We start from the raw sequence: 19779 nt of genomic DNA, 5'->3' as shown, positions 1-19779 counted from the left end.
CCCGTCGGAACACACTGATCCGGTCTAGTAGCCATTGGCTGCGAGCGCTGATCAGATGCTGGTTTTCCAGCAGGCACACTGGAAACAGAAGCAGAGCCGGTCAGACAGAGAGCTCTACACACAGGCTGAAAGTCAACCGGTTTCTACCGAACCAAACGTTTTTGGCCTGTGTGGACCCAGTTATGCCCATGCATCTCTAGGTCATATCTTTCGTTTTTGGCAGCTTACATCGAAAAAAATGATTTGACCATCTGCAAATATATCTTCATAGGCTTGATATCTGGAATGCCATTTGCCTGGAGTATTGCTTTGTCTGTGCAATAGATGGGTTCATTGAAGCCTATATGTACTTTTAAGTTTCTATCCTCTTTTGACCATGGGTGTGATAATGACAGAGAAAGTGTCCCAAGAAGGGGGAAATATAAAAGGACCGCATGTGATTGTTTGGGTTAAACTGGCCCAAATTTTACTTTGACATTTGAACTATGTCAATTCTCTATCACTTTACTATACCGATATTTACCTTTTTTACAATAAGCCCTCTTGGTAACAAACTTTTTTGTAGGTTGATTACATTATGTTTTTAGGCTTTTCCGATACATTGTGTTTAGTGCTGCCAAGGAATCATTTAAACCATCTTCATATCTGCTGGCATTTTATAACCATATTTATTTTTCTTTTATTCTAGAATATGCACACAACTGTACGATAGCGGGGTGTCAGCATCAATGTGCTCGTACTGTGACTGGACCAGTATGTTATTGCAACACCTCCTTTCAGCTCGCTGAAAATGGCAAGACTTGCAAAGGTTAGTCACCATAGTGTTTATACAACAGTCGAAAGAAGAGGAAAGGGAGTCTTCTCTATAGGAGATTAATTGCATAATCAGACAAATTGTTGAGAAAGACCACAGTGCTGAGACCTGCTTTTTAAGAAGAGGGAAAAAAATCAGTCACGATGTGCAAAGCAAATTGTGAAAACGCTGTTTTAAAGAGAAAAAGTCAGTTAGTCATATGCAGGGAAATAGGCCAGAAAGTAACTGAAATGCTGAGGTGGAACTGAAAATGTACAAAATTAGACAAAGGATTATGCAAGGACTTTCATTATGTCAGCAAATTCTTCAGGAAGAATATGGAAAACCAAATCTAAAGACAATGAAAACCATGGTTTGTGCTACAGATTTAAACATGATGTAATGAAGAAACCGGTATACCTGCGAAAGAACAAATTGAATACCTACCTTTCCTGCTGTCGCTGGCGACCAAGCACCACTCCATTAAAAAAAACCCAGAACATCTCCTAGTTCCCTGATGTGCTCAGTGGTTCCTTTCACTGACTTCCATGTCATTACAAGACACATTTGTTGAAGCGGAGACAGTCCTCAAAAGGAACCAGTTAGTGCAGGGGAACCTGAGGAGATGGATACTACTGGAAGTGTTGTTTTTTTTAGTAGACTAAAGTACAGGATTTTTCTTCATTGGAGTAGAGCAGACAGCTGGAAAGTGTTAATTTTTTCTTTTACAGATATGCCTATTTCTTTCTTTCTTTTTTTTTTTTTTATAATTACAGGATTGCTTTAAATACCTGTGTTGGGCTTTTGGTTTGTTCAGATGGACTGCACTGTAACTGCAGACATGGCTAAGAGTCTTACATGATGATTTTCATGATACAGTACACTCATGTAATTGTGAAAGAGTATAATCTGCTACAAGACGGCAGCTCCTCTGTATTTAGCTACAGTTTGAAGAACACATACAGTACTGTGCAAAAAGTTTTAGGCATCTGTGAAGAAATGCTGTAAAGTAAGAATGCTTTCAAAAATATATATTAAAATTGTTTATTTTTATCAATTTACGGAATACAAAGTGAGCGAATGAAAGAATCTAAATCAAATCAATAATTGGTGTAATTACCCTTTGGCTTCAAACAGCATCAGTTCCTAAACTTTGTACACTTGCACAATGTTAGGGGTTTTGTAGGATTAGAGGCAGGTGTATGATTAACCATTTATACCAAGCAGGGGCTAATGATCATCAATTTCATATGTAGGTTGATACAGTCATTAACTGAAACAGAAACAGCTGTGTAGGAGGTTTAAAACTAGGTGAGGAACAGCCGCTTACTACTTGCTTACTTCCCTTCAACATTGGAAAATGACCAGAGTTGCCATCAGCACAGAACTGGGGGGGAACCAGTGGGACCCAGGTACACTCCTCTACTGCCTGACGAAGTCTTGCCAGAAGTGGTCTTCATGGGAGAAAGGTCAAAAAGCCATATCTCCGACATGGAAACAAGGCTAAGTGACTCTACTTTGCTTGAAACATAGGAACTGGGGTGCAGAAAAATGGCAGCAGGTTCTCCAGAGTGATGAGTCAAAATTTTAAATATTTGGCTGTGGCAGGAGACTGCTGTTCACCAAAGGGGTGGAGAGCGGTACAATAATGAGTGTTTGTAGGCAACAGTGAAACATGGTGGAGGTTCCTTGCAAGTTTGAGGCTGCTTTCCTCCAAACAGAGTTGGAGATTTGATCAAGATCAACGGCATCCTCAATGCTGAGTAATACAGGCAGATACTTATCCATTATGCCATACAATTAGAGAGGTAAATGATTGGTGAAAGAAATGTGAGTAAAATTGGCGCCAACCTAAAAAAAGGAAAAAATACCAAAAAGAAGTTTGAAGCTGCCCCTTTAAGTGAATAATCCCCTCAAAATAACCAAAGAAAACAAAAAGGTAAGGCGCTACCACACAACCAAAACAATTAATGAATAAAGAATAACATCAATAAGAAGTCAATCAATACTGAAAATGAACAAAAATAATACACAAAGTTCATAAAAAATAGTCCTTAAATACTCCAACTACTGTGCTTTCTGAGAAAAAATGCTAAAATGATGACTTTAATTTGTGCTTTAATTCATGCTCCATCACTAGTGTATACAGGTTGGACCATTACCAGCCGTACGTAATGTACATAATGTATACGCCTTAGATAGCTTGGGGTATCAGCCATTTTCAAATAGCAGTTGAGAAGGTACACACACATCAGAGATTCCTCCTTTCCTCTCCCAAGCAGCCCAGACTCAGAAGAGATGTAAAGTATCCAAAACAGTGAAATACCTTTTTTAATTAAATAATGAATAAAAACAATGGCACACTTACATTTTAAGGTACTCAGGTCAGCAGCAACATAAACAGCTTGGTTGGTGTTAGTACCCGCAGGCCAATTGAACGAGCCAGGGTGCGTTCCACTGATCGGAAGTGCTGTCCAAAACCCGACAGGAAGTGACATCACAGATGGCGGTCACGCAGTCTCAATGCATTTTGCAGATCAGCATCATCAGGAAGCTGCTTTTTTTTAGGTATGTGATTGGCCCCAAATTTATTCTGCAGCAAGACAATGACTTCAAACATACAGCCAAATTAAGAACCATCTTCAGGGATTACATGAAGAGACATAAGGATTTGAGGCAGTCTACATCCACAGATCTGTGGTTCTCCAAGATGTTTGGAACAGCCTACCTGCTGAGTACCTTCAAAGACTGTGTGCAAGTGTATTTAGAAGAATTGATGCTGTTTTGAAGGTAAAGGGTGGCCACACCAAATGTTGATTTCACACCTGCCTAAAACCTTTGCACTGTAGTGTATATTGAGACTAGGACTGGGAATAAGCAAGGATACCAGGGATCCTGTAGGATACGTTTTTGTTTTTCACAATCTGAAATCACATGTTAGTGTTGGGAATGGGTGGGTAGGAGTTGAATACGTTTATACAGGGATTGCCTGTTCCTGCAGTTTGTGATCACCATTGATTACATGGGAGCAGCAAAGTATGAGGGGTAAGAGGTCATGGTTGCCAAGTTGCTTGGTGTCCTCAAACATATTAAATTTAGTTAACCTTAAGGCCGCAGGCGAACTGGCATAATTGGGCATAAAATATGCCTACCGTAAAAAAATAGCTGGGGAGCTGCAGGTGGAGCTTACAGCTGTCCATAGAAGTGAATGGCTGTGCGCTCCTGTACCTTACATCAGGTGTAGCTGATAGCTGATCACATGTGCAGCAACTTGGCAACTGCAGATCAAACAGAGGCTAAGATAGCAGCTCCCTTGGTTGTAAAGGTAGGAGGTTTTGGCTTCAACTTGAATGTGTTGCTTTGCCCTACATGGGTGACACAGGTTTTCCTTAAATCAGCCCTGCATTTTTGCAATCTGTATCAGAGCCTTTCAGAGGTTGAAGACTCTGCATTTAGTTGTCGGGAAAGCCAACTGCACAACATGAATACCAGGAGTCATTCAAATTGTTGGCCAAGTCCTTTAAGTAAGTTTAACCACTTAAGGACCAGCCGCCGACGTTACACGTCGATACTTTGATGTTCATTACTCTTGTTATGACAGCAGCTTGCTGCCATAACCCCTGTATTTTTAAAAACGTCGGACTGTCCTCTTTGAGATAAAAGTGGCCTCAGTGGCAGATTCGCTGCAAGATAACTTTTATCGGGGGCAGGATAGGGCCCCCCCTCCCTCTGCGCTCCAGTCGTCTCCGCCACTTACTGGAGCCGTTGGTAGCGGTGGAGACTCCACTCCCTTCACTGCCTGGATGCCAAGTGAGGAAAGATGGCCCCCGCTCGGCTCCATAGTATTGGAGGGTGGAAGCGACGTCAAACATCACTTCCGCCTAATGCTCTTAAAAAGGATTTTTTTTTTCTTTTTATTGCATTTTAGTGTAAATATAAGATCTGAGGTCTTTTTGACCCCAGATCTCACCTTTTAAGAGGTCCTGTCATGCTTTTCTGTTACAAGGGATGTTTACATTATTTAGGAATAAAAGTGATCCAACTTTTTTTTTTTTTTTTTTTTTTTTTTTTTATAAAGGACAGTGTAAAAATAAAAAGTAAAATGAATAATAATAAAAAATGAAAGTGCCCAGTCTCGCCGAGCTCGCGCGCAGAAGCAAACGCACACGTAAGTCGTGCCCACATATGAAAACGATATTCAAACCACACATGTGATCGTTCGAGCGAGAGCAATAATTCTAGCCCTAGACCTCCTCTGTAACTCTAAACATGTAACTGTAGAAATGTTTAAACATCGCCTATGGAGATTTTTAAGGGTAAAAGTATGTCGCCATTCCACGAGCGGGCGGAATTTTGAAGCATGACATGTTGGGTATCAATTTACTTGGTGTAACATTATTTTTCACAATATAAAAAAAATTGGGCTAACTTTACTGTTGTCTTATTTTTTAAGTGAAAAAAAGTGTATTTTTTCCCCAAAAATTGCCCTTGTAAAAACGCTGCGCAAATACGTTGTGACTTAAAGTATTGTAAGGCCTGCCGTTTTATTCTCTAGGGTGTCTGAAAAAAAAATGTAATATTTGGGGGTTTTAAGTAATTTTTGAGCAAAAAAAAATAGGCCTGGTCCTTAAGTGATTAAATACAAATGTTTGTGTATGACCAACAATATACTGATTTGTTCACCTTTTTTGATATATGCACAGTACAGTATATCTATAGGAGCATGTGAAATGAAATATGTAACACTTCTCTTCGCAGACTTTGATGAATGCACATTATATGGAACCTGTAGTCAGACTTGCCAGAACACTGAAGGATCGTATGTTTGTAGGTGTGTAGAAGGCTATCTGCTGCAGCCCGACAACAAGTCCTGCAAAGCTAAGAATGGTAATTATTGACAACTTATCCTTTTAACATATGGTCATTTTCAGTTTGGATTTAAGAAAACTCAAGTAAAACGTTTTGGCTGGAATATCACTTGAACCAATAAAACTCTGACCTACTAAAGTAGTATTCCAACTAATATGTGAATTTGCACCCTTTCATTACCCAGCCTTTTCAACCTTTTTACACCTTGAGAACTTTTGAAATATTTTTCAGGTCTCGGGGAACCCCAACTAAAATTAATTATACCTACAGTTCATAATATAATAGCATGATCACTAACTTGTAGGACTGCATAAATATATGAATGAATAATACTAATTAGCAGATTTGACACCCTTAACAGTATCATTTTTTACTCCCTCATGCTCTGCACAACAGCATTTTTAGTATCTTGAAATTAAATAAATAATAGCAAAAAAAAAAGCAGACAGTAAAAATTGTGATTCCTCCTTGCATTGGTGGTCAGGAGAAGTAGGATATACATTTACCATTGCTCACCACTCAAGGAACCCTAAGATTCCACAGAACCCTGACTGAAAAAGGGCTGCCCTACAGTTTCCCAAACTCGGTCTGTGTCCACTTCCATTTACCATATTATGCTGATGGCTCATGCAGTAGAGTATTAAAGACCTCCCATTAACTCCTAGGGGGGTCCTTTCTAGGGCTCAGGCCTGTACTGGGATGCTTTTCTTTTAATACATTTTAATTTAACAATGTGACAGTCTTATGCAGACACATATACAGTAATGCTTAGTGTTTTTTTTTTTTTTTTTTTTACCGCAAAGATGATTCAGTCTAGCTTTAATATGAACAGTTCCTACATTTTCAAATTCACTTATTTTTATTTACTTTTAGAACCAGTTGACAGGCCTACAGTCCTTCTTATAGCCAGCACTCAGAACATCCTTGCCACATATTTAAATGGAGCCCCTGTGCCAACTATCAACCCAACCAGCACCAAACAAACTACAGCTATGGATTTTAACTATGCAGAGGAGACCGTATGCTGGATACATATGGGAGACAGCCCTTCCCAGACCTCCCTGAACTGTGCCAAGATCCCTAATCTGAAAGGCTTTGTAGAAGAGAGGACCATTAACATCTCCCTGAGCCTGCACCGTAAGTATACTTCTAGGAGGCCTCTGTTTGACTCTGCATTTCAGAGTGAACGTATCTCTGTCTGCTATAGTTTCCAATATTTCTGTTCATTAGTATCTAAATTCAACATGATTGAAAGTGCATCTGTGCTTTACTCGTTTACATTAATGCCAGCTTCTGGAGGATACTGCTGGGTATGAAGAAGCATTTGTCTCGCCCTCCTTTCCCTTTCACTGGTAATTTGCAATTGACTGCCTAGACCACAATGTCGTTCTATGTGGTCATAGAGCCAGTACTCAGTTCTACTGTGTAAGCTCTGACTAGGACTGACATGGAGCTTATACAGAGCTTTTCTAGGCTCCTGTGAATGGATGGAGCACGGTGGAGCAAAGGTGTAAAGTAAGTATAGGTTCCTGCGGGGATTGGCTTTAAAGTACATCTGTTACATCTCTTACACTTGCTCTATTATTCAGTAGCTGTAAAAACCCTACCCCTTTATGGTTTATAAAGTTTCCATAAAGTCATAATATTCCTCAATTTTCCTGAGCATATAAACAATGGCCTAATGGTTGTAACCATGTACTGTTTAAAAAAGTATTTTCATTTTTTGCAGCCAAATTAGGATAATGTCTACTTTAGCAAAAAAAAAAAAAAAAAAAAAGCTTTCTTACAGTACATTTTACTTCATTTTTTTATTTTTTTTTTTTTCTGAAAACTCCCAAGCAGGATTCTTCCTCTGCAGAGGGGGGCTGTCAAGTTAATGTTTACCATCTTTAACCCTGCCTGGACTGTAGTGGCAGCACTCATCAGTTGTAAACTAGATTTGAGCTTGGTCTGTCCTAGTAAATAAAGATCTAGCAGCTGGGCTTCTGCATTATATGTTAATGAGGGGAAACACTGTGGGGGTTATTTACGAAAGGCAAATCCACTTTGCACTACAAGTGCAAACTACAAGTGCAAAGTGCACTTTAAATTGCACTGAAAGTGCACTTGGAAGTGCAGTCACTGTAAATCTGAGGGGTAAATCTGAAATGAAGGGAAGCTCTGCTGATTATTATCCAATCATGTGCAAGCTAAAATGCTGTTTTTTATTTTCCTTGCATGTCCCTCTCAGATCTACAGCGACTGCACTTCCAAGTGCACTTTCAGTGCAATTTCAAGTGCACTTGTAGTGCAAAGTGGATTTGCCTTTAGTAAATAACCCCCTGTGTGTCTCATTTTGTCATTGGGAATAGATTTAATTTCCCCCCTTTCAAATTGTTCAGAGTAGCAATCGCACGTTAATCCTTCTGTATTTTATTGTAATATTTTATACATCAGGAAAAATTGGGCTTGTATCCAAAAGCATACCTGCTAAAAGTGGCACTATACCTGGATTTCCGGCAGCCCCATCTTAAAATACTGCTGCTTTGCTGCTGTAATTATTCAACCAGTTAGATAAGGCGATTACCTGTTTCCCCTGCCATGTACAGTGGTTCCTCCTACCAGCATATATATCCTGTAGTGATGTCCACACCGGTGAGAGGAACCACAGCATACAGAGGTACAGCAGATGTTAACAAACCCAAAAGTATGAAATTCTTGCAGCGTCCATGGAACAGTGAAGCATCAGCATTTCAAGATGTGGACCACGAAAAAGGTAACTTTATTCCCTCTTCTTTTAGCAGCTTTAGTTTTTGGGTAAGAACACACCCGTGACAGGGTCACTTATAGCGCTAAGCAGTTTGATACAAAGTATCTGAATATATGTAGAGGTAGCTAAACTTTTCCTATGTGAATGAAAACTCATCGTAGATAGTCATTGTTCTAGGAAATTGTCTTTTTATTAATATGTTTATTTTGTGTCTATGTGATTTTGCTAAATTTCTAACCGCTTTATTTTTTGTAGATACTTGTTGATATTAATAGAGCTGTTCCTCTAAATTGCAGCTTAGATCTAGGGGAATTTATATTATGTTTTCTGTTAAGCCTGGCTTTTGGCCAAGGTACTTTCAGACTGCAAATTTACACTTATCATTTGTATGTTTTTGACCATTTCAGTTGTTTGATTTTTGTGACAGTTGTGTCTCAGCACACAGACTTTTTGTGACCCAGTAATACTCCCAGTTATGGAGATCATTTCTTAAGTTTATGGAATTGGCTAAGGAGCAACCATACAGAAGAATGCAGGGCGTAACTGAAATGATGAAATAGAGTTAATTGTGTGCAGGGAGACAGCTTTTTAAAAATGGAATGAACAGTATTCCTTCTTAAAACAGAAGATATTTTACATGTTATTAATTTCAACACAAATCCAAATACCTTTTTTAGTATGGCTAATTCAGTAAGCAGTATTGATCATTTGCCAATGAAAACTGTTATTTTCAGGAGTGAAAACCAATAACCGTTCTTATGTCAAGGAACACGTTCATTACAGCTTAGTGAGTTGAGCCTTTTTCTGTCATTATGACTCTGTATAAGTAGGCTGAATCTGTGCTGTACTCCAGAACCGCTGATGTTACGCCTTGCCTATACAGAGTTCCCTGTATCCATTTGCATACAACTGTTACATACTTTTTGGGTTTTTCACATTGCAAAATATGAAACACAAGGCATAAGCAAAGCATAATACATCTTCTTTAACAGAAGGTATCACTTCTAACACAGATCCAAAAACATGCATTTATTCAGCATTTTTGGGTAGTGGGTGGAAGAATGTAAAAACATGGAATACTTTCCTTGCTTTTACTTCCTGTTTGGATGGGTTTTTTTTTTAGCTTGATTAGGCCTTCATGCAAATACAGTTTAATGGTAAAAGGATATAGAAGTAAATCTAAAATAAGATGGATATACACTCTACAGTGCTTACTGCCAATGAAGAAGGGGATAATTGAAATAACCATTCACAAGCCAGACACAAGTATTCTATGTTTAAATGTTGGGTGGGAAAGTTGACAATAGTCCATACATGTTAATTCCAAAACAAGCAACTTTAAATTTGTGAAATGTGGGAAAAAGGCTTCTGAACAGAAACTCAAAAAGATGTGATCTATGGTGCAGTGTGATAGAAAAGCTAGAAAAGACCAGGTTATTGAAAAGTGATTCCTTGCGTATGTCGATTTCATGGCATGCTCCACCTTACTACAACTAGCAGATGCTTGGCAGGGTTCAAACAAACAATGTTCCAGTCCTAATGGCAGTACTTGTAATTCATCCAAGAAATGTTCAAGCCTACTTGTCAAGTGTTTACCTAATGTAATCAAATTCAGGTTAATATATTCTTTTAAATGTGTCCAGCCTGGCAAGTAATAGCCATAATGGCTTTAGCAGTCCAGTGCTGATCCAAACGTGATCAGTTTTAACACCAGCCATTTGATGGCTTGACAGCTCAGTCAAAGTGGTCGAAAACCCGAAAAAAAAGAAACCCTGTAAGACAAAGGCATAATGAGCTAGTATGCATCGCATACTAGCTCATTATGAAATACTTACCTTAGATCGAAGCTGTTGCAGCGGCCCTGCACACTGCTGTGACCGGCGACATGTCTCCTGGAGTTATTTCCTGGTTTTGCGGGCTCCAACGCTGTGATTGGCCAGAGCCGCGATGACGTCACTCCTACGCATGCGTGGGGTGCCGCCAGTCATGGTATGCTGCTGGAGAAATGGAACGAGCGAGCCGTTTCTTCAGTGCGCATACGCTGATGACATTGGCGCAAGAGTATATGGTAAATATCTCCTGATCCGTGTAGGTTTAGGAGATATTTACAGTACCTACAGGTAAGCCTTATTATAGGCTTACCTGTAAGTACAAGTGGTGTAACAGTGTTTACAACCACTTTGAGAGCACAATCTGACAGTTATCATTCACAGCATGCCTTGAATGTAATTGTTTTGAGAAACCGTTAAATGATGGGTTTAGTTCCACTTTAATCTACTTTAAACACAAATGGTTTACAGTACATGAGACATTTCTTCTATAAACCTATGCGGATGTATTCTTGAAGGAATGGCAGATAGAATAAGCTTGCTCTTTTTTTCATTGCTCTTTAAGGGAGCCGATTCATATTTCTAGTAAGATCCCTGACCAAGGATGAAACGCAACACTTCATTCTGCAGTCAGCAGCGTTGTGGGCTTCTGTGTCTCAGTGAATCGACCATTTATTAGTTTCCTGTATGGAACAGTTGCTTCCTGTAAAGATCATAAAAGTAAATATAAAAGTACAGCTGTGCTCTAATCTGTATAGAGGTGAAACATTTTAGTGTACACATCAGTCTTAGGTTTATTTAATGTACCTGGCAAAAATGTGACCTCTTAGTTGAATGAGGATCTTCATATTTAATGCATTAAATCACATGATATTAGTATCAAACCCTACCACATGAAATTAGAATCAGCTTTCTACATAGAACAAGGGTTATCCAACAGATGAAAAGGGGGATTTGGGATTAGAGTATGAAAACTCAATGCCGCGTACACACGACCGGACATTCCGGCAGAAAAGGTCAGAATTATTCCATCGGATATTCCAATCGTGTGTGGGCTTCATCTGACTTTTTCTTTTGAAAATTCTAACGGACCTAGAAATAGAACATGTTTTAAATCTTTCCGACGGAATTAATTCCTATCGGGAAAACCGTTCATCTGTATACTATTTCAACGGACCAAAAACGAGGCAAGGGCAGCTTTTGGCTACTGGCTAACTGAACTTCCTTTTTCTAGTCCCGTCGTACGTCATTGCGTTCTAAACGATTGGACTTTGGTGTGATCGTGTGTAGGCAAGTCCGTTTCAGCGGAACTCCGTTGGAAAAACCGGTCGTGTGTACGCGGCATTACAATGCACTTCTCTTATTTGCCCCCTAACGGGTCTATGCAATATACTGTTGGACTCGTCTTGTTATTTCTGTTTGATAAGTACAAAAAAAGTTGACCTTTCCAGAAATCTTTTATGCTCATAACTTCCTGGGCTTTCTGCCTGTGCTGTACTGCTTTCAGCTATCATTGTTCCCAGTTCTTTGTCAACTGTTCTGTAGTCCTAAAACACTTCCTGTCATAGGGTGACAATGCTGCAGGACGTTAGGGGGGTGGTTACGCATTTCAGGACAACACACCCTGTCCCTTTGTCAAACCAAAGGGCAAAGGGACGGATATTTCTAGTGTGCCTGTCCCTGATATGCTAGAGTTGCATACAGCCGCTGTATGTGTGCAAAAGTGCATGTGCACAGACGTACCGCATCAAACACACCTAAAGTGTGTTTGGCGCATTAAATCTGTGCGTGTGGGCTACTTCACTACTACTACAACTGCACAAATAGCTGTGTATAGTCGCCTTCACCCACTCATATCTATGGGTGGCTGTACGCAGCTCTAGGATACAGTATCTGGCATATAGGAAATATACAGTGTCTTTATGCTGCATGGGCAAATGCACAACTGTGTGTGTAGCCTAAAGCTACATTTATAGTCCAAATAGAAAACAACGCCACAAGATGCATACAAGGAGCATATTTTCAGTCCATTCTAGACCCTTGGATTTAATCTGGTAGTCCTGGAACAAGACTGCTGGTGATGCTGGAACACATAGGAAAAAAGTATGTAATACACATTATTCCTGCACCCCTAGGCTAAATGAGCATTTAACCCTAGCAATGCAGGAGGGGGGGCACTACAGAATTGCATGACAAAAAAAAAAAGCGCATTATATTCAATAGTGCTGTTCTCATCAATGCAACTCGGCACAGTGCAATTTTGGAAAAGGTTCCTCTGCTGCTTTGGTGTGATTTACAGTGCAACTTGGCCCCATATGTAAAAACGCAGGCAGGTTGCACCAATGTCGCACTATATAAACTCACTGAAAAGGGTGGCAAAATCTCATCGCAGTAGTGTAAACCTAGCCTAAATGTGATTAGTGATGGAATAAGCAGAGAAATAAAGAGACTGTCATAGCACAAGATTGCTTATTCCATAGGAATGTACTCAGAATTTGGATCAAGGTAAGCTGAGTGAACCTTCAGACTTCAGCACAGTTGCTTAGTTTACTGGATAGCACTAGTAGATCACTGAATGCTTGTACTTGCTGCCTTGAAATGGTCTTTAATGGGCTACTTCAGGAAAAATGTCTTCATTTGATAGAATGAGGAATGTTCTACCTTGTGTCAAGTTTTGTATGGATGGTTACAGTCACGTTGGGGATATTTTCCACTTTCTATCCCAATGGAAACATTGCCATGGGGACAATAAGTAAGGAGAAATCTTTAATGAAGACATGCACAGCAATAAAAAGCAGATGGAGGTTTCCCAATAAGACTACATACAGCAATAAAAGCCTGAAAGAGATGCTTACCCATCCCTGCACTATCCAAGTTAACACTTTAATGACACTGATGAGATCTGGCTAATGTGTATGGGGTTTGAAGTTTATCTTTGCTTTTGGTAAACTTGTCCTTTTAAAGTGGAGCTCCACCCAAAAGGGGAAGCTCCACTTGTTTGCCCCCCCCCCCCCCCCCCCCCCGCTACCACATTTGGCATCTTTCGGGGGGGTACCTACTTTTGACAGGTAGTCGCTCTCACCCCAGCCGACTTCGCTGCGGCAAACTCATCTGGAATCTTGCCCTCCTTCCCCAGTCGCCGGGCCATTCACACATGCGCTTCATGCATGCGCAGTGAACCAGTTGTGAAGACGCAAGGCTTCACTGCTGGCTTCCCTTAGCCGAGATGGCTGCGGCAGCACCCGAGAGTCGATTGGAAAATTGGCTTGAGTGAGGACACCGCTAAATTCAGGGACATGGAAAGTGTCCTAATAATAAAAGTCAGCAGCTACACTATTTTTGTAGCTGCTGATTTTTTTTTTTTTTCTGAAGGAGCCTGGAGCTCCGCTTTAAGTAAATCTCCCATCCCCCTGAGTGCTGGCCACCTGGGAGAATACTTACCTTCTGATCAGTGCAAAAAAATAGAAAATGTTCTATTTTTTGCATACACCCATACGCTATACACATATTTACCATAGCACCTGGGTACAGCAGCACACAGCCATTCATTTCTATGGGAGGCTGTATACTGCACCTGTGCTTCCCAGGCAGAGGAAAAATGCTGGCATTTACATTGAAGGGGCTCAGCCACCCATCCACCTATTAGGGAGGGGGCTATTTTGAAGTGAACCTGGCATTTAATATTGATTTTCAAAAATAATTTAAAGCATAAATAAGTCCCGTAAAATGTGCTCTCTTTGCAGCATATTGTTTCTCCAGTACTATGGGTATATTTTAACATTAACAATAAATTCAAACAAGATTCCAATTTTATTGGTATTGTGTTCTGTGCATTTGTAAGACCTGTGTGGGGCCGGTACAAGTACAGAATTATTTATAGCACGCCAGCTTTGTTTCTAAGGGCCAAGGTTACAAAGTAGAAGCATTAGTGAGCTAAATGCACAAGGCTGTAGGGCTCCCCAGCTGTGCTTCCTGCAAGAGGGTTTAAATGCCAGTTCTGATGTGTCATTGGCCTCTGTGCTACTGGCACAGTATAGAGACAGTCTGTACAGACAGCAGCCGAAGACTTCGGCGATGATTTAACCTGAAGCTTAGTCATTTAGAATACATTTCAGAGCTTTACACACGAACGCAGCCAAAGTCAGCTATGGGAGGACATGTAGAAAAGAGCAGTCACAGCAACAGTCAGGAATGTCTACACTTGAGAAAGAGGAGTTGAACACAGATAATGATGGTATTAAGTGCAGTCTCATACCAACGTGGTCTGACTTTTTTTTTTCTCTACTAGATCAGCTTGGCTATTTTAATTCCTGCCTTAGAGTTGAGAAAGCTTTGCCTAAATTAGTACATGGTCTGAACAAAACCAGGAGAGTGAAAGCATGTCAAATATGCCTGTTTTGGGAAAGAAATTGCAAGATATTCATAAACCTCAACTTCTTTCCTGGTTTAAAAGTCCATTCCAACCGATAAGGTTGTTTCAGCCACCAGCTTCATATGTATCTTTTGAGAGTTGTGGTTGAGATATGTCTTCTTCTCAGTTCTACCCTTGTGCCAGAGTTATTACCAGAGTAGCTACTACTTTTTTATTTAATTTTTTTTTGTTTTAAAGGAAATCAGTAATAATGGAAAAAAAAAAAGTACAGAAGATGCCAAAGCTAAAATGGCTGTCAAGTGAACCACTGACCTGACTCAGCATAGGTATGCTGATGTGGACTTCTGACTTTCCCGATCTGTGTACTTGCTGCAGCTTAATGTAGAACTACAGGCAAAACTTTTTTAAAATTTTGGATAGAGTAAGGGAGGGGGGTATAACCCCTGTCAGATTTTTATTTCGCCATCTGTATCTTATTGCAGAGTCCCTTCACCTCCTGTCCCATAGCCAACATGAAGTGGGAGGAAATCCCTGCAAATTAAGAGAATTAATTGGGGACCCACAGACCACCAGAACTAGTGTACTCATTGGAAGATTTCCCTGCTATTACTTTTCTGGGGACAACCCAAAATTTGGGATATTCATTTCTTTCACTTTCAATGATAATGGTAAACAGAACAAGTAGAGGGTGAATCTCCTTAACAGGGGCTCAGACTGCAATAAAAAGTGTTCTAATCCAACTTTACTCTATCCAAAGCGAAAGAAAACATTTAGCCTTTTGTTATACTTTAACCAGTTTTGGACCGCCCACCGCACATTTACTGTGACAGGGCAGCCAGGCTGCGTGAAACAACATACCTGTACGTTGTCTCTTCTTCCAGGTGTGGGGCGTGCGCACACGCGCTGCTGGCAACCTTCTCTAATTGGACACAGTGGGAGCCAATCATCGGGTCTCACCAATCGTTGACATTAGAGTCAGAACAGCGGTCTGCCTATGTAAACAAGGCAGACCGCTGTTCTGTCAAAAAATTGCCTGGTCATGAAGGGGTAAAACCTCCCAGGGCTGAAGTGGTTAATGTCACTAAATATCCAAATATCTTATACTGAGCCATATCTGGGAATGTAGAGCTTATTGTAAAAATGATTCTGATACCAATCGAAGAGACTGTTAGCAGTGTTAATTTCGTCGACTAAAACCGACTAAAACATTTAGTCAACTAAAATACGACTAAAACTAAAACAATTGAGATGACTAAAATACTACTAAAACTAAAATGCAATTTTAAGCAAAAGACTAAAACTAAATTTAAATTTGACATCAAAATTAACACTGGTCTGTAGTGCATGTTCACACCTCAATACCATAAATAATAACATATTAGATTTTTCACTCCAGCAGTCTATAATGAGTTTGGAAATTGTAGAGAAATGCATTACAATTTAACTCTACCCATTAATTTTTAGATGACTAAATGAATGATCTATGAATGTATAACTATCTATGAATGATCTGCAACTGCCATGGTGCTGCACATGTGATCAGTTATGACACCAGCCATTTGATGGTTTGACAGTTTGGTTGTGGACCCAAGCAAATGTGACCTTTGGCATTCCCGGAATGTAACTGTTTTTGAAAACGTTAAATCTATGGGTTTAGTTCTGCCTTATGATTTACTGCTGTTCAGGGGCCCTGGGCTTCAGCAAAATGGCAGCCTCCAGCAAGAAGAAACCGGAGCAATGCTGGAGGCAATTTACAGCACGCACTAATTTTGGTAGCATAATTATTAATGTAGAGTATATGTTCCTTGCTAAAAAAACATTCTTTTTTATCAAGTTGTTATGCGTAAAGTTCACTTTTAGTGATTTTTTTTTTTTCTTAAATGCATGAGTTAAAATATAACACAACGCAAGATACATTCTTCGTGCATTTTACATGGGTTTTCTACAGGGTGGATTTGATTTAAACCAAGTTGATTTAAATCACAAATTAAATCACGATTTAAATCAATAGTAAAAAGGCTTGATTTAAATCATAATTTTAGAGAGCAACTGTCATCTCTGTCTCGCAGAGGCTCCTCCTCTGACCAGCTATTGACTCACTGACAGTCCCATTCACTTTAATGATACAGCTGGTGATGCAGCAGTGGCACAACAAGCGAGGGACGTGGCAGCAGCAGGCGCTGCCATGATGTATCTGAAATGACAGGCGCTCTTTAAATCTAAGTACTTATTCTTGCTGGTAGTTAGATTTTTTAATATTTGCAATCAAAATGAAGGTTTCCTATTTAAAATAGTAAGCTGTCAGGTTAGTAAAACAGTGATATCAGATTCAATCATACAGTTTTAAGCGTACATAGATTTTCAAGACAATGGGATAAAGGAATATTCCTGAACATTGTTTTATCTCATGGTTACTGTGAAATTGTGTAAATGCATCAATGCAGTGCATGTTATCTCAGCTTGCAGAGCTTGGATTCATTGAATGAGTTTACCAAAAATGTCAATATTGCAGAATATACAGCCTCATGCTACATAACTAAGCTCCATTTCATGCTGAATAAACTAAATTATTAATGTATCTTAAATAGAAAACTATCTTTTAGTTTTAGGTTGGAGTTTTACTCCAAAAGCTTTTTATTAAAATGTGATAAAAATAAATAAAATCAGATTTTAAAAAAAAAAAATAGATTTTTTTTTTTAAAAATCATTGATTTTTATGCACCCTGCTTTTCTACAAGTTTCCTTTTGTCAGTGAATGGGAAAAAGGGACGAGTGACTTGAAAAATGCACTAATATAAAACGCCATTGTACATTTTCAGTGCGTTTTGCATGTGTTGCTATTGAACATAATGTAACCTACATTTTTGCAAAAATGCACAAAAGACGCTAAAGGCAGGCTTTTTTGGAAAATCGTATCACTTCACTTAAGCACATCTCAACATTACCAGATCACATATTTGCACTGATCATAAGGTATTTGATTTTTTGGAAAACGCAATGCAGTGCCCTCTAACACAATGCATTGATTGAAAAAGCTTCATAGTTTATAATGGTAACTCCTTTTTATGTTCTTTTTAGTATGCTGTGATTCTGCCTTGTAATGCGTATAAATTATGATGGTGCGAATGGGCCCCAAAAGTGAGATTAATTGTCATTTCATTAGGCCTTTGCTGGCACTTATGATATTCTGTGCCCCCTCTACCCCTACCTCTTCTTGTTGGTGGGATGATGATATTTTCAGAGTTTACAGGGGCAGAGTTTATGAAAGATGACCTGGTTTTGACAGTAGTGATTAATTTATCTAATCATGCCCATGACAGTTCTTTGCCTCTTGTTTTTTTTTTCTACTACGTCTAAATGATTAATAAATAAGACTTACAGCATGAATAGGGAATATTAACATTGAATGAAAATGTGCAATGCGTAAACCAGATAAAGTTCATCTAAAAGTAAAAACAAAAAAAAGGTAAAATAGATATTACCATGGAGAATACCTACTCCGTTATTTTACTATACATACTTTTTACCTTTTTAGAGTTTATTATTATTACCACACCTCCCACAAGCTGAAGTGTGTTTATTTGCAATGCACTTTATTTGTGCATAAACTTGCTGGTATACATGTAGATTTTTGCATGAAGCTGCTGTACATAGCATGCTCTACTGATTTAAAATAAAAATATATTTTTGCGAGAGCATGCTGATTTTTATGAAAGAAACTATATTATATATCCTTCTTAAATTTTTGCCACTAAGCGTCAGTTTGAGCCGGTGCCTGATGGCTGAGCATGATTCATGTACGGTGATGTCAGTGACTTGCCAACCGGGCATTGCTTCAGAAAGGGTTAGTCAGAATTTGACTTTGGCATCGACTAGTAACTAGTATCGACTAGTATGTAAAAAAAAAAAAAAAAAAAAAAAAAAAGCAAAAAAAAAAAAAAAGCATAGATTTTCTTTTCTTTTTTCTAATGGCCAGCAGAAAGATACGACATGAGTGCATGTCATCTGTATGCCTTCCCTGCCTGTGGATTTGTAGCTATTAAGATTTTACCAGTCCAATAGTGGTGTTGATCTAGCCAAATATTCAAGGTGGAGGAAGACTACATTCTTTACTATGGCTGAGCTATGTTTAGCATTTGTCTGTGTATCCTGTGACACCAGTAGCTAGTACCGGTAAGTGTTGAGCTGGGGACATTCTGCAGTTGATTAGCAAGGAATGCAGGCTTCCCTGCTGCCGAATGGTAATCGTCCTGCTTGCTTCTGCAGCAAATTGAGTTCCTCTATTTAATAATTTATCTGTGTTTTATATATGCTTTTTAGAATTGGACATGTTTTCAATAAAAAAAAAAAATAAAGAACAAAACCTTTTTTTCCTATAAAAATATGTGCAATGATTAGCTAGTTTCCCCATAGTATTTAGGCTGTTTTAAGTTACTATGTAAAAAAAAAAAAATCATTCCACACTTCATATCACTTCACATAAGCACATTTCAACTATATAAAATAACATAATTGCACTAATCAACAGGTATTTGTTTTTTGTTATTAAAAAAAAAAAATCTGCTTCTCCCTACCATGGCAGCCTGGATCACATGGTCTTTTGACTGGCAGTCATTTGAAAATAAAGTGTCTATTGTTGTAAATCAAACATGGCAATGATCTTCCAGCACATTTTTTTATGCTAGTACATATATAAAAATAAAAAGGCAACGCACACCCACTTACTACTACATTTGTCCTAAGTATGAATATTCCACAACGGTCAACATAAATATTAGCTATGGCATGTTTCAGAAATCATCAGTCTTTTATGTGTTGAGAATTATTTAACAAATATGCAGCTCATTATTCTATTCACTGCAAAATGGTCCAAACTTTTTACACACATTTCCTTTAAATAGGGATACATATGTTGTCACTGCTCTTTAGGCAAGGACTACATGGTTTTTAGTATGTGAAATAATTCTTCGCACCAGTTATATATACATGCAAAAAAAAAAAAAAAAAATCAACCAAAATTTAAATATAAGTATACTGCACTATACTTCATTAATATTTCTCAATAAATAAATCACACTAGTGTATCGAATACATATAACTTACAACAAAAACAATAGAAATTGTCCACATGTGAATCTGTGATTCAGTCCTACATAAATATTTGGTA

The 19779-nt window shown here is 38.8% G+C and overlaps 1 protein-coding gene across 1 annotated transcript in view; it reads left to right on the top strand.

Annotated features, from left to right (window-relative positions):
* The window catches only part of LRP1 (LDL receptor related protein 1), a 523305-nt gene that overhangs the window by 171282 nt on the left and 332244 nt on the right, over window positions 1-19779 (top strand). Inside the window, exons 4-6 of the mRNA XM_073613827.1 lie at window positions 689-808; window positions 5552-5680; window positions 6536-6799. Of these exons, the coding sequence (XP_073469928.1) occupies window positions 689-808; window positions 5552-5680; window positions 6536-6799 (513 nt within the window). The remainder of the gene's footprint in view (window positions 1-688; window positions 809-5551; window positions 5681-6535; window positions 6800-19779) is intronic.

Source organism: Aquarana catesbeiana, linkage group LG02 (assembly GCF_042186555.1).
Source record: "Aquarana catesbeiana isolate 2022-GZ linkage group LG02, ASM4218655v1, whole genome shotgun sequence".
NCBI classification, from domain to species: Eukaryota; Metazoa; Chordata; class Amphibia; order Anura; family Ranidae; genus Aquarana; species Aquarana catesbeiana.
Note: the sequence above shows the minus strand (reverse complement) of the source record. Positions and strands in the feature narration are given on the sequence as shown.